The following is a 16,572-nucleotide window of genomic DNA, read 5'->3' as shown; positions in this document are numbered from 1 at the left end:
GCCTACATACTCCAGCTTTGAATCATGTTTAGTACACGTCCACTGTATCCACACAAAACATGGTTCTCAATTTTTGAATATGTACCATGCTTAATATTTGTGTTGGTTGTTCAAATGATAGCACCTGTGTTGCCCTTCAATGATATACAACCCATGCATCCGATCCAGAGACTTCATACGCAGTTTTTCAATGTGCGTACCTCTCAGATAACATCAAAATGGGTGGACTGCTTTTGACTACCAACTACCTGATTTGCATACTTCATTTATCACACTGCTGTATCACTTACATCCTACGTCTTTCATCTTTGGATCAGGTTTACTGCTTATTTGGGGTACATACAGTGATGGCTGACCACTGTGCACCATGTATACCTGGATTGTGCAACTATCTTCTGATGCTATGTCTGTAATGATGTGCCTTTTGCATACCACATCACACTGACAATTACAAATAACTGAGTTAATTACAAGTTTTTGTTCTCACTCTGTGGCACCAGATATTGCACACATTTTTAAATTGCTCTGCACAAGGTTTTGCGACTCCCAAGCATAACCACCACAATTTGTGAATCTGTGTTTTTAGAACTAAGTGTTTTGGCAGATTCTGCTAATTTGCATGGACCCCAACATTACGTTTCATGAATCCTGAACTGATCCTCTATTCTGTCAGTAAAAAAGCTGTCCTGCCTCCTAAAGTGCCTTCTCTGGCCATTGTGGGCCAGGCTCTTGAACACTGTGGTGTCAGAGGGTGTCAACACTGCACTTTCCTTTAATTCTGGCATATTTCTGCATATGATATTCATGGATCCAACTGTGAATCCACAAACTCTGAGTGCCGCATCCTCACAACTCTTCTACGATTTCTAGCCCATCAGATTTGTTTTGTAATGTGATTTTTCTGTCCTGCGTCTGTGGTGCCCCCATAATATGAACTATACATTTTGAAACCCTCAATCTTCTTAAAAGTTTTCCCAGAAAGCTTTACACTTGCCTGATGCACATTCAGAGGTGTATTCATGTGTTCTGCCCAGTAGTTGTATAGAGAAAAAAGAAAGGTAAATCGTTTTTGGGATTCCCTCTGTAACTTAAGCCTCTCTGACAGAAACCTCAACAAAGTTGGCAAAAAAAACATAAAACGAATTATAAGGGACGATTGAGCATTTTGGTCCTAACATGCCATTGCCAGGTTCTGGTGACACGATGTAGAGCACACCATTAGGACTGTTTGATGTGAGAATGGACAGATAGCAATACACTGAAGCCCCTTTTCATGGTTTACTGGTCAGTGCTATGAGGAGCCTTTGCACTCTGAAACAACCTCATCAGTTATGGTTGTGAGTCTGTATCTTAGGGATGCAAATCATTGCATGGGATCTAGCCCTTGATTACATGTATGGTAACGGATACATTTCTTCACATCTATTCTAAGACTTACAGAAGCCTTTGCATTGTTTTCAAAGATTGGCCTTTATGAAAAACATAAGTTTAAAGTGTTGGCTTTTGAAGGGCTGATCGAATAGGCAACACTTCTTACTTGGACTCAGAATATATATATTACTTGACTTGTTTGCAGGTTGCAAATTCAGAATGGGCTGTCGCGTCCTGCTGAGTGTGGTGGTCAAAAAGACAAATAAACCACCTGTAACGTTAGTCAACCTGTTACTCAGACACCAGACTGCGCCAGTTTCATGTACAGAAAGATAATTTATTTGGTGAATAAGAGATACATTAGATTGTAAGATTGCCCTTAATGATGACACGTGTTTCGGCTTGTGGGGCCTTTTTCAAATCAGGGCTTATTATCATTGCCATGCCTTTGGTGTATTTACAAGTTTATAAATTGATGAATGAGCGTACATGTTCACAAAGATAAAGTAAAATAAAACAATTGTGCGTCGTGTACAGTCAAAATGATTAATTGTACAGTCAAAATATTCAAGATGTATTTACAAAAACCAAGGGATGGTTACGTCACATGTTATTTTCAGAAAAAAACATGGCGTGTGCGCAGCCGGGGTCAAATATCAAATACTCTTCTCAATCTTTCTATTTCTCTTCTCTTTTTTTTCAATCAGTTTGAGTTTTGATTTTAAATGAAATAAACACTTTCAAAATCATGCCTACCCAGAGATTCAAATATGCACTGATCTTAAGACATATCACTAATGTAACTGTTTACCTTAAATTCCACTTTTGACAGAACAGTCTTTGGGGCGTTTTTAGACTCATATGTAAACTGCGGAACCTTTTGTAATGGTGCTAACTGGCTGAGGATTTGTTTTTATTTATTGCACATTTATGAGGTGCTAGGTCTCAGGCCTCAGAGAGCCTTATGGACGATGGAAAGGGTCTGGAATTTGATCCTTGCAGCAACCTGGAGCCAGTGTAGAGATTTCAGAGCTGGAGAGATAACAACCCTGGGCTTGAGGCCAAGCATAAGTCTTGCAGCTCTTTTCTGTATTAGTTGAAGAGGGCGGAGGGAATGAAGAGGCAGGTTGAGGAAGAGTCGGTTGCAGTAATCCAGCCTGGAGAGGACCAGAGCTCTAGAGACATTGAGCTTCTGTGGGAAGATGAGAAAAGGGAGAATGCCTGTAAGGAGGTGGAGTTGAAAGTGGGCCTTCTTGGCAAGGTCCAAGATGTGATGAATGAAGGAGAGATAGGAGTCAAAGATTACCCATATATTTCTGGCTTCAGTGGAAGGAGAAGGAAGATAGCCCATAGAGGCCGGCCAGAGTGCAGGGGGAGAGTGGGAACATGTGTCCTAATAGGAAGAATCGCAGTCTTACTGGCATTAAGACAGAGATAGTTGAAGGTGCACCAGCACTGGATAGCAGCTAGGCAGTCAGGGATGATAGAGGAGAAAGAAAAGGAAGAGGAGGGAAGTTTAAAGAAGAGTTGCAGGCCATCAGCATAGCATTGGAAGTGAGGGGAGAAGGCCGATATCAAGTGAGCAAGAAGAGCAAGGTAGATGTTGAAAAGCCAAGGGGAGAGGATGGAGCCCTGGTGAACACCACAAGTATAGAGTAGTGGTGGGGGAGAAAGAACCCAGAGGCACCTGGGAGGGGCGGTCAGTGATAAAGGAGGACAACCAATCCAGTGCCCATTCCAAGATATCTTGGAGCCACATTGAGGATAGAGTGGTTGACCTTGTCAAAGGCAGAAGGGAGGTCAAGGAGAACGAGAACAGCGGGAGAATTGGAATCATGATTTGCAAGCAATTCTTCTTGGGTGTTCAGGAGAGCCGTTTCCATACTTCTGGATGCTCAGAATCCAGGTTGATGGCCATATAAAAAACCAACGAGCTCAATGTGTTGGGTCAGTTGGTGGGAGACCAAGTTCTCCTGAAGTTTTCCAAGGAAGAGAGAAGTAGAGATAGGGCGGTTATTGGCTGGACACGAGGGGTCAGCAGAAGGCTATTTTAGAAGGGGGTGCACAAGGGAGTGTTTGAGAGAGAAGGGGGAAGAGCCAAAGGTTAAGCAGTGGTTGCAGAAGTCAGCAAGATCCGGAGTGAGGAGGAGATGTTGTCCTTACAGGTCCTGGAAGAACAGGGCGGATGCTTCTAGTGAACTCATTCATTGTGATTTGTGATAGGTGAGAATGAGGAGAGGGTGGTAGGGTGGGAGGCAGCCAAGAGAGGTAGGGAGACAAAGGAGTTCATTGCAGATTTTGAAGAGTGCAGACATGTTGTTAGTGGCTCCAGAGATACAGGCCTGGATGTGGACCCTTTTTTGAAGTGGATGGATAGACGGTATTGCCTTCGGATCAAGCGGCAGGCCAGTTTGTCAGAGGATGAGCTTGAGGTGTGCCACTTCTGTTCAGCAATTCTACACTTGTGCTTCCGAGTGGCCAAATCAGAGAAGTACCAAATGTTATGCTTGGAGGCAGGTTTCAGGTGGGTCCTCATGACAGGGCCAAGAATGTCAACAGTGTTAGTAATAGCAAGATGAAGATTGTCAAGGACAGAGTCAGTGGGGGAGTCAATAGGGAGGGAAGAAGGGGGATGAAGGTGGTGGCAAAAGCAGCAACTGACACTCGTTTCATCGGACGGATAACTGTGAAGGAAGCTGCCACTGCTGGTGGAGACTTTGTCAGGGGGCCGAGGAGTCCCAAGTGGGAAGAGAGGAGGGAATGGTTAGACCAGGAGAGAGGGATAGAGAGAGGGTTGGAGAGCGGGAGATCAGCTTGGATGAAGGCATCAAAAGTGTGCCCGGCAGAGTGGGTTGGGTCCGAAGAATAGTGAGGGAGAGAGAGGTACAAAGATCACAGAAGAGTGTGGGTACAGGAACAATAGAGTTGAGGCGGATGTTTGAGGAGAAGTTTAGAGGTAGGACTCAGAAGAGAGGAGGTAAAGTCAGGCCTTTCTGAGAGGAAGAGAGAGATAGGGCCTGGAGGCCTGCAGAGAGTGGTAAGAGGGAAAGAGAGAGTAGGGAAGACACAAATCTTGCAGACCAGGCTTTCAAAGGAGGACTAAGGCTGGGTGGGTATGAGAGAGATAGCGACCCACTCAGGAAAGATAAAGGCTACTCCACCACCACATCGGTTGGGCTGATGCTTGGAGAGGATCTTTTAGCCATCAGGGAGGAGGGAGTCAAAAGCAGTGACGGAGCTGGCATTGTACCACATCTCGTGAGAGCGAGGACGTTGAGATCAAAGTCTTCAAGGAGGAGGCAGATGTCAGAGGAGTGTTTTACAGCAGATTGTGCATTTAGAGTGGCTAGGCTAAAAGAAGCCGGTCACCACCTTTGAAGGTTTTCCCAGGAGGGGTACAGGGGTTTGGTACACCCATCAGAGGTGGAGAAGGAGGTGCAGAGAGAGCAGAAGGAGGAGTTGCAGGAGTAGGAAGGAATATAACGAGGGCCGGCAGGTGCCGATCGAAAAGGAGAATATTGGGTTGAGAGCCATGACAATGCCATGATAGACATTGATGATGCACCTAGAGGATGAGAAATTAGCCAAGAGTACTTCCCATCTAGTGCCACCATTAATGAGTGAGGAGGAAAAAGGAGAGAGAGTAGAGATCGGATGAGGAGTCCGTAGGTCAGGAGAGGGGATAGAGAAGAGGATATCAGTGATTGTCTGTATGGACGTAGCACTGACATAGGTGTCCGTGATAGGTAGGCCAGGGTTAGAACCAAAGAGATCTTTTTTGAACGTTTTTCTTCCAGACTTCATGGGAGAGAGTAACAGTTAGAGTAGATGGGGGAGATGGCGAGTGCCATGGAGGTGTAGGAAAGCGGGATAGAAGGAGAGGCTGCACAAGGCCCTGCACAAACTCACCAGGCGGCCTAGCAGCCAAGGGAAACAGGTGGATGCACAGATGTAAATGCACACCTAAATTCGAATTTTCCCAAAAAGCACAAAACAGACTAAAATGGAAGATGCACAGATGTAAAAGCACAGCTAAGTTAACAATTCCCAAAAAAGCACAATACAACACTAAAATGGAAGATACACGGATGTAAAAGCACACCTAGGTTGAATTTTCACAAAAGCATGGCAATGCAGTACAAAGTGCACGGTGTACAGATGTAAAGCACACCTAAACTTGAGTGTAAGGCAGCCATGGAAGGCCTTGTAAGGGACTATTGCTCTAATGACTTAAGTATTAAAAATAGGATGACTTTTTAATAAAGCGCTTCATGCTGGTTTTCTCACACTTCCAACTGCTGAAATAATTGCTTTTGTTACCCAATTTGATGGTACACAGTGAATGGCAGAAATGGACCTGCTGGAATTGTTAAAAAAAATGTTAATGCAGTTCCCATACAGTTATCGGAGGCGAGTGCTTAACTCTGAACTAGCTTACCAGATAATTGATTTCTGTATTTTGTTTTAGGTTAGTGTGGTAGGTCAGACTCTGATTAGATTATCTCTCAGCCACATTTTAGTAGACGATATTTAGATAGTCTCTAGTGATCCATTTTATTAAGTGCAGTATCCAAACTCCTTCATTTCATTTTTGAGCGGGTTCTTTACAGCAGCCCCAAGCCCTCCAGACCACTGCAGCCTCCCTCTCCTTCATCCTTACATAAACATTCTAAACCTTCCAGCCTGGAGAATCCTTTTATGAATTTAGAACTATGTGCATATTACAAAAAGTAGGCTGGTGGATCCACGGAGATAAACATTTTAGAACTATGCACACATCAAGAAGAAACAAGCTGGCAATGATGCAATAGAACAACATCACATATAACACACCTCCTTCCCTTAGTCACACGCACACACACACATAGACACAATTCATCTCCTAATTCCTACGTCACATCCATCAGCCTTTCTCAAAACCGTCACCCTCTGCTTACACCACTTCTCACCATTACCTTCCATGACTCTTCTCTTCACCACATCCTCTGCAACAACCGCCCTCCCACACTTATACTTATTCATCCACCCTGGATGCAATTTCTAATTCAGAGACCTCCTCCTCAACACATCAAAAGGTGACACCACAATAACTCGATGCAGCACCAAACTGTATTGTGCCACTCTCTCCATCACTGCGCACACCCAATCTCCTCACGTTGCAACAGCAATCCTTATCACATCCATTTACGTTCTATATAATCTTTCCATTACAGCATTCCCTTAGTAAATTACATAGAGCCGTTGTTGCAGGCTGTACACCATTCCCCTCCAGAAACTCAATTTATTCAGCAATAAACTGTGGCCCATTATTTGACGCAATTTCCCTCAGAAAATCTTCCCTCAAAAATATTGTTTCTAAGAATTTCACCATCCTGCACGCACTGATATCCTTAACCACACACACTTCAGGACATTTCAACAACATATCCACCGCTACAGTCACATAGCTGCCTTGACATCCTCTCATGGCAATAGGCCCCAAGATGTCCACAGCCACCAACCACATCCCACACCGAATCTGGTAGCTCCACCACACACATTGGCGCCGCCTTTTTGCTGTTTCAACATCCTTCACGCTCTTTCAACATTCCCTCTATATCATCATCATTTCCAAGCCCCGAGTATTCCTATCGAATCATCCCCTTTGTCTTTCAAATTCCTAAGTGCCCTTTATTTGCAATCTTCATTACATTTTCCCTTCTGCCACCACCATTCGATCTCCTCTTACTAACACTCCTCTAGCCACACGCAACTCATTTGTAATCCTCTTATATATTTTCAACAAATGTTCCAGCTCCCTCGCCGGCGTTCCTTATTGCACAAATGTTATCACTGTCTGGTACAGCTTATCTTCAACACATCGTGCATGCCAATTTTCTTCATCACCAACCTGCCAATTTGTGAATACCTCTCCTTCCAATACACCTGCATTACCTCCATCATCCTCAATAGCATTGTGCAATAAGACATCTGCAATCATATTAAGTTCTCCCTTAATGTGACATACTTAGCCAAGGGTATTGTACTAGCCTGGGCCCTAACTGGCATTGCCCCAGGATTCAATTTAATTAGATGTACAAATCCCTTCAAACTTTGAGTCACTTCCTCAAACACACTCGGATATCATTGTCCCACGTCCAATTCTCCACGATGCGCACAATTCACCACCTCGCCATTCTTTTGTACCACCAACCCCTACAATCAGTGTTCAGGATCCTATCTTATTCCCAAATCAGCCTCCGTGTCCCAGGATAGCAGGTGTCCCCATGTACTTGTCACTCTCAACATGCCCATTGCACTGTGCCCTTTAAATCCAAATTGTGCCCACAACACTCCCACAATATCAATAGGCACCTCTACATATATGTGTGCCATCATAGTGGCTTCTTGCAGATCGCAACAATTGAATTCATTTTCCCATGTGCCCATATTCATGAGCATGGCATTCGGCCCACTGTCAATCAGAAGTTTCACAGGTACAGTATTTGCATCTAGCTCAGCATGGGGTTTTATTCATGTTGGCCTTATATCCACTCCATTCACCACACACCTTTCATCTTCCTCCTCATTGCAGTCTATCAGTAACCCATGTCCCCTTGCACCCATTTCACACTTCCAAACTTGGCCCACTGTTTACAGCACCCGGCCAAATGTCCTTTCTTTCCACATTCCCTACAAATTACATGTTGAGCAAAACACAGTTTATCGTTGGCCAAATGGTCCACATTTCCACAGTGATAACAATTTTTTGCATGCAGTTTTCCATACATTTTCTGCTTATTGCAAGCTTTTTGTTGAGAGTTGCCCTCCCCTGCTCTTTCTGTCCTTGATCCTTGCGTGTTTTCAACGACTCGATCTGGTTTGCACTTGACACTGCCGACTTCACCGCTTTAGCATCAAGTTCTATGATGCAGGTCTTGGTGTGTTCCAACATTTTTGCAATTTTTATCGCTCTCTCCAAGGAAATATCCACACCATAACACTTCTCTCACGTTTTGATTAACACAGCATATCATTAATTGATCTCTTAGGTGTTCATCCCTGCGATGGTCACAATCACGTTTAATGGCTAAACCGCAAAGGGCAGTTATAAACTCCTCAATGGGCTCATTCTGTCTCTGGTGCCAAATGGCAAAGTGGTACCTGGATCAAAACTTGTCCTCTTTTACAGTAACATGCTAATCCAACTTTGCTAAAGTTATTTCGAAAAAGCACTCAAACCATCAGCATCAACGTACGGCAAATCAGGCGATTTTCTGTATATGGCTTGGCCGTCCTGGCCTAAACAATGGTAGAGTAAGGAGTCTTTTCTGTCTGAAGAGAAGTTGGCCCCATACAATCCATGCAGGTATTTTAAAAACCCTTCCTTCCAATCACACCTTTTTATAATTGGTTCACCTGCTGTAGGTAAGAACAAAGCATGCCCTGGAACGTTCATGACTCCTCAAAGTAGCAGTCAGGTATTCACACACCTTATGCAGCCCTTGGTATTTATCTGGCTCTTTTCGGTATCACCTGCCCCTGTAATGACCATAAATTCACAATTCGTTGGAACAACGCCTGACTTCAGGAAGTTCACCGGTCTGGTCAATATATAGCATGTTTTCAAGATGATGTGCATCGCATGCAGTGTGTGGAAATGTCCCACGGGTCGCCTGACACCAAGATGTCGCCCAGAGCTCCGTAACGTGCAACAGGCGCTGATGTCACCAACAGTTCCCCAACTGTGCCCCGATGTCACAGAGAGCCACCAGCATCCCCAAATCAGTGCCACACCACCTCGATCTGCTCCCCGAATGTCATGGCCAAAGGCAAAGCGTGACCCGCTCTGCTACGATCAGGAGCCTCCTGGAGCGCAGGTACAGCACCTCACTACGATCGCAGGCACGTTCCACATCAGGAACTAACAGGTCCACCACGAACAACGCAGGTACAGCACAGCACCGTAATCACGGCTCTTGCTGGGCTGCTGATTAGGATCTTTGTCACCAGTATTAAGTGCAGTATCTAAACTCCTTTTATTTCATTTCTTTGAGCAGGATCATTACAGCAGCCCCAAGCCATCCATACCCCTCCAGCCTCCCTCTCCTCCATCCCTACATAACCATTCTAAACCTTCTAGCCTGGGGAATACTTTTAATAATTTAGAACTATGTACATATACAAATAAGGTAGGCTCGCAGATGCACAGAAATTACAACTTTAGATCTATGTACATATCAAAACGAAACAAGCTGGTAATGAAGCCCTAGAATTGACAACATCACAAATAACTTTCATCAGTCCATACAGTTAATTTATTGTGGTTTTTCGAGTATTCTTCCTTCTCGTGTCTTTTACTATACAGGTTCATCCTTCTCTCCTTCCCTAGTAAGCTTAACCCACAATCTTCTGGGCTATTGAACAGTTCATAGACTTTGATTCCTCTTTTCACCTTCTCTTGGTCTATTTCTACATAGTCCAACTTGTTCTCAGTTTTATCATTTCTAAACTATTCTTTTATTTCTCTTAGGCCTTTTTGGTATGATTTAGCACAAGTTGTGTAATTCCTAAAATATCTTTTTCTTCTCTTGTTATTGGCATTACAACACTCCTCTTTTTACTAAGACGAGTGCGAGGATTCCAATAATGATTCTCATTTACTTTTATTCAATTTTCTCTCTCTTGATTGTGATGAGTAGGTGCATTCCAGTAAAGATTCTCATTCACCCTTGTTAGGTTGTCTCTCTCTGGGCCATGATGAGTAGGCGCATTCCTATACTCGTTACCACTCATTCCCCCGGGTCTCCAGGTATTCTTATTATCTTCAGTTCTTAGGGTCAACATCACCAGGTTTTTCATTTGGTGAGGATTGGCTTCCTTTCCCTTTAATCTGGCGTCTCGTTTTCTCTCATCTGTTTCTTCTTCCTTCCTTTGTCTTGGATGGTGCTCCGGTATGTCTGATAGTGGCCTATGTTGAATGGTCTGCGTTGTTATCTGGACCCCTGGTCCACTATGAACCTCTTGTGGTCACGCCACCAGTCTCGGCGTCTTTCTCCTCCTTGGCTGTGGGACGCTGTGCATCTCGTTTCATTTTGTCCGGCATCCTTGTTACAGGCGGTAGCACACCTGGTACCTCTCTGTTACTCACAACTGCAGGACGCTGTGCGTCTTGTCTCTGCTGCCTCAATAGCCAGCGTGTTTTTGTTTTAAGTTTGAAGGCTGTGTTTTCGTTTCCCCAGGCTCCTCCCCATTTTGGATAAATGAAGACCTGGGGCATCCCCTGCACATTAATCTGTTTCTTTTTCTCTTTATCTGGAGGATTCTCTTATCCTCCATACGTCCTCTTCTTCTTCCCAGTAGAATTGGAGTTCTAAAGGAGGTTTTCCATGCCATGTTGGCAGTAATAGATATTGAACTTTTCTTCTCAGATATTCTTATCAGGAAGTCTTAAATATGTTACTTTAGCAGGTCCTTTAGGTTGTTCCTCCTGGGAACGCGAGTTCTTGTCCCCAAAGGGGAAATCTCTCCAGCTGAAGTCCACTTGCCTCTACACCTAGGGATGGTATTGCGGAGCAGGCTCACCACCATAGCATCACAGTGGGGTGGCCCGGGCTCCACCTTGGGGAGAAGAGGTGAATTCCTGCAATTCGTCACAGTTCGTATCTACTAATCTTGTTCTTTTTCTTAAGCTTTAGAATTACTGGTAATGTTGGCAAAGTGATTTAAGGTGGATGCACAAGCCAGGGTGCAAGATTTGCACTGGCCATTGGCTAGTGATATTTGACTCTTGACGACTAGGACATGGTGTGATGTAGGAATTAATACAAATGAGGTGGCGAGTGAAGTTTTTTTGTTGCTGGCTAGTAGCTTGCAACTTGAATTTTTGCTCCCTGCACAAGCCATGACAGTTATAGGGCAGCCATATCTGTTGGTCGATTCATACACTATTTGATCAGTCTGAGTCTATCTATCACTCTTTTCCTCTCCGTATCCCTGCCCATCAACCCAACCCTCTCTCTCTCTCTCTCTCTCTCTCTCTCCCCCTCTCTCTCTCTGCCAAGCTCTATTCATCTCTCCCTCTCGTCTCTGTGTGTGTCTCTCTCCCTCTCTCTCATCCTCTTTTCCTCTTCCTGTCTCCCTCTCTTTTCCCCTCTGACTCTTTATCTCCCTCCTATGCTTTACATTCCTATCACCTTTTAATGTGTAAGCAATAAATGCATGGTATTGGCATGTAGTCAACACTTGACATGCTTTGCCAATTTCCTCGGAGTGGATAAAGTGGAATTAGCTGGGAGGTGGTATGCTCTCCTACACCAGAGCAGGGTACAGGGGGGTGGGCATGGGTGTGCAGTAAGTGGACAAAGACCGATACACAGCATATCGCTCTGTATGACTTCAGCCATTGAGTACTGTCCGGCCTCTAAGCACCATCCTAAAGGACAACTTGAGCTGTGCTCTGAATGGGTTAAATTCACTAAGCGTTTCTTCAAGTTGCAGATGTCAAAGCTGCATGCAGGCAGAATGCTCAAATTTCTTAAAAACATTTACAGCACAAATAGCTCTATCTAACAAACAAGCATAAAGTGGGGATCAGTTTTAGTTTTTCGCCTGCTTGACCGAGCGAAGACCAAAATGCAATATATCAGTGGGCAGTACCTCTATTAAACAGTGTAAGTGATCAGTACTACCATGAGAGGTGAAGTGGAAAGTACTCAAAATGTCTCTTGTAAGAAAGAAGGGGCCTGATTCACAAACCTTTTTCAATGGGTTCACCCCACTGAAAAACCCTTTTATGAATCAGGCCCCAGTTGTTGATACTGAACACCACCCTCCACCCCCTTCAAAGGGAACCTGTAGGTAAGTGGTGGCTTGCGATTTAATTGGAGTCTTTGTCTCATCTCTACTGCAGTGATATCCTGGAGGAGTACTGGGAGCACAATAACAATATCACAGGCAGCGGGGAGGATCTCCTTCGCAGCAGTGTCTCTCGGAAGCACCGGGCAAGCTTGCACCATGGGCGGATGGCATTGGTGATTACAGGGGACTTCTTGGTAAGGCAAATGTTTTTCCTAGTTTTGGCCCTGGATTGCTCAGTTTCCTCCATTCATATTTTTTAAGCTGACTCTTCCCCAGCACCCACAAACATTACATCCTCATCAGGACCCATATTTCAGAAGCTGAATCAATGATGTGGGAACTTCAAAACTGCATATCCTAGTGGAATGTTGGCTTTTTCCCATGGATTTGAAATCCTCCAGTTGAAATGTGGAAATCCAAATACTTCATATTGAAATTGGATTACTGGGCCCTGGACACAGCTGAACATCTGTGCATGCTGGTTATCCAATTCATATGTGGTGCTCCTGTGACACAGAATAATACACATCCACACATTTTTGAGATCTAGCAGATTATCCAAAAAGGTTTCAAACAAAACCAAATATAACGAAAAGAAATGCTTCTGGACAAGTGTAAGTTTCAAGAGTTTAAAAAGCCAAAAAAGTTGCCTAACATTTTCACATGTTGCGGACGGGCACCATATACGCCAATCGCATATCAAAGTTGCATTATGGTACCGTAGCCTCAGGCTCAGAGCTTGTGTATTCCTTCCGGTGGAGAACCGGAGCAAATGATTTCTCCCTAGAGTAGTGATCTTCAAACTGTGGGGCTGTCCTCCCCAGGTGGACCCAAAGGATGTCCAGGGGGGTTTAATTCTGTTCAAAAACACAGTGCTATCAATAGAAACCGGCACTGGCAGAGACTTCAGTTCTGGCTTTTGTTTAAGTATTAGGCATTTGTCAGACACTGCTATTAGATGGCCCAGTACTTTCGCCATTTTCCACCTGCTACCATCAATAGCCAGTTAATACCACTATGGTAGTAAGTGCCTTTTACATTCCTACACAAAACCCCAAAATGTTGGCATTGCCAATGCTTGTTAAGTAATACGGTCTGTCTGGTTTCTTATTCTTTGTCCAGTTGTTCGATGAGTCTTGCATTGTCCCTTGTACTGAAGGCCTATTAAAAACAACCATTGGCAATCATTTTGCCTGGCATATAGTTATTGCATAGGCATTTGCCAGTCAGTGAGAAAATATGCCTGGGCACTCGCTCCATTTTCCAGTTCTTGCCATAGTAGTATCATTACAGCAGTGCATGGTAAATGCCTATCCCAAGTACACACAAAATCCCAAATTGTTGGCTTTGCTAGTGATTGTTATTTATATTTTGCAGAAAAAACACCAACTCTAACGGTTTCTTCAATTGACTAAGTCGTCCAAACACTGCAATGATAGACCAAGTTCAGGACTTCCATGGAGTGCAGCTTGCCCTCTGGCTGTGCTGTTTCTGGTGTTTTTATGTTTTGCTAAAAAGGCTTTATTTAGCACATGTTGGCCAATGGAGTTAAAAAGAACTTGGTTTGAAGCAAAGTCATTTGGATAAGGTTCACGTTCATCAAAACAAAGCAGTGCACATCGTTTACTTAAGCCACGTCAAAAGTCCCTTATAATACAAGCATCCAAATGGAAAACACTTGAAGCTTAATACTATAATAACTAGACTGGTGAGCGAGCAGGTGCTGTTTCTCTGACACAAAAATACAGTGTTTTCATCTTTCTAGGAAGTTGGGGGCGGGGGTGGTGTGTGGCTGTAAGGACTCGTACAAGAGTGGCCATTCTGCAATAATGCTGGTGGCACTGATTTAAGGAAACATAGTGGACATGTGCCAGTCTCTGCGGTTGGTGCAGGTAGGAAGCAAAAGCCGAGCCAATGGCTATTATTCCTTAGAGGAAAGGTTGTTCGTACAAGGAGGAAAAGCGGGTGCGATGGAAAGACAGGCACGGTTTGCTGCATTTGCTTTGAAGGCACTGAGGCAGACTTTGATTCCTGACATGTACCCCAGTAAATAGGCAAGTTGTAACGGGATTTATAAATGTTTTGGCCTTCAAAGAGCATGTTGGTGCTGTGTTATGTTGTGCTACCCTGTGGTACACTGTCATGATATTTGGGTGTATTTAAAGCATTAATCAACCCCAATCCATGGGTGTGGTATGTTTTCTGTGAGGCAACATGCAAACCATCAACCCAACCACTTTCATTGTAAAGCATTTGGGCCGGGACACAGTCAGTCTGTGTGCGGTTCCAGACGGGCTAAATATGCAGAGCCTCTGCCTGTTTAGTAACCACTTCAGGTGTAGCATCAGTCTGACAGATGCACAGCTCCGTGGTCTATAGTTGACATCTGAAAATTCCCTTTTAAAAAACTGTCCATCAGCTCCTTCAAGACGTCTGTGATGTCCGCTTTGCATCCCACTACGATGTGACGCAAGGCGTCCAATAAAGGCCCCACCCCCACTCCGCGGAGGCAGTTCCGGGGCAGTGAAATGAGCTGAATGTGTCTGCGTATCATTAGCTCCCGCTGGAGCTGCGTCAGTGAGGCCTACCCACGCGGGCCTCACACTCCCTGTCTCCGGCTGCTTACGAGCCATGACAGGACCCAACACTGGCGACGAGGGACGTGAGAACAACGGCACGCGTGCCAAAGCATAACAGCTGATCGCTTAGGGAGAAGGCATTCTCTCCACCGCGTGGCCACAGAAAACTTTCCCTGATCCCCTGACAACGCGGGATCAGAACGGACACGCTGCACAACGCTGGATCTGCCCCAACTCGCAGCAGCTACACCAGGATACATCAACCCTGCACAACAAGACCCTGGGAAGGGGAAGGCACTCCATCCACGCCCCGAAAATGTACACACGCACAAGGGAGAGAACAGACCCCCGCAGGGGCACACCAAGGTGAGGCATCGGGCCCCGCACTTGGCAAAGTGAAGGCCAGTCATGGCGACCGGCACATCCACTACCAGGCCCGGCACGCCGTCCAGACTAGCTGCCAACCTATCGGTGTTCGCACCGCAAGCCCGTCCACAAGGTGGCTCTTCAGTATTGATACACCCCTTTGACCCATACACTGATCCTTCATTGGTTGGCCCAAGATGGCAGCTATGGATTCAAAAATTTGAGATGGCAATGGAGTGTAAGGACATCACCACTGCGAGAAAAATGAGATCACACCTATTGTTGAACGTGGGGGATGAAGTGCTACGTATCTTCAATTCTCTGACAATTGATGACAGTCAGGACATTTACCAGCAAGCGAAGGATGCCCTAACGGCCCATTTTCTCCCACAGCTCAATCCAGATTACGAAACATTCATATTTTGTACTACCATCCAACTGGAAGAGGAGACCTCAGATGCCTACCAAGCCAGGCTCAGGAAGCTGGGGATATCATGCGAATTCACAGACATTGAGAAGGAAATTCGGAGACAGCTCATCAACAGCAACCAATCAGAGAAACTGAAAAGGATGGTACTGAGTGAAAAGGGCATCTCGTTAACCCGAATCCTTGAGTTGGGTCGCCAGAGGGAACTAGCTCACGCCAGAGCAGCACACATGGGCAGAACCCTTCAGAAACAACAGCCAGCCCTCACAACAGCCACAGTATCCCAGATCACAAATCGACAATCAACGAGGGATGAAACTGGCGGAAACCACATGCATGCCAGATGGCAGCCTCGAACACCGGGGCCCATGGAATGTGGGTGGTGTGGAGGACTGCGCCACGGAAGACGCAACTGCCCGGCACAGGGGACCACTTGCGGCGCGTGTGGCTAGAAGGACCATTATGTCAAGGTATGCCGGTGGTCAGGCCCCCAACAACAAACACCACAAACAACACAGGAAAAGAGTGGGGGCAAGTAAAAGAAACAGGCCAGTGCCCGCCGAATGGAGACCACAAATTCCTCCACAGAGGAGGAAGGTGATGACGCCGCCGGTGCCCAACAAGAGTCTGTCAATGACCAATGGAAGAAAGGGAGAAACGTCTACCTGGTGTCAGCCTCAACCATGGAAACGCCATGCCAAGAAAAAAACTCAGACAACGAAAATGCCAGGTGGCAATCCAAAACCAGCAAGTATTAATGACAATAGACACTGGGGCATCTGTGAATGTTATGCCAATGACCACTTTCAGAACACTCCAGCCGCAACCGGACCTAAAGGCGACGGACACATTGCTATTTGCATACGGGTGCAAGACCCCACTACCCGTTGTAGGCAGGTTCCGCACCATCCTCAGCCACGTAGAAACTGTGCTACAATCCAAAATCTATGTGGTGAATGCGGGCATTGAATGCGCTTCATCTGCGAAGTG

General features: G+C 45.3%; 1 protein-coding gene across 2 annotated transcripts in view; it reads left to right on the top strand.

Moving 5' to 3' along the window:
* LOC138575469 (phospholipid-transporting ATPase IK-like) overlaps positions 1-16,572 on the top strand; it is a 1,193,252-nt gene that overhangs the window by 1,048,832 nt on the left and 127,848 nt on the right. For both annotated transcript variants that reach the window (XM_069649486.1, XM_069649487.1), the window contains one exon: positions 12,263-12,404. In XM_069649486.1, coding sequence (XP_069505587.1) covers positions 12,263-12,404 — 142 coding nt within the window. The remainder of the gene's footprint in view (positions 1-12,262; positions 12,405-16,572) is intronic.

Source organism: Ambystoma mexicanum, chromosome 1p (assembly GCF_040938575.1).
Source record: "Ambystoma mexicanum isolate Mex_15411 chromosome 1p, UKY_AmexF1_1, whole genome shotgun sequence".
NCBI lineage: Eukaryota > Metazoa > Chordata > Amphibia > Caudata > Ambystomatidae > Ambystoma > Ambystoma mexicanum.
This window is presented reverse-complemented; position numbering and strand designations above follow the sequence as displayed.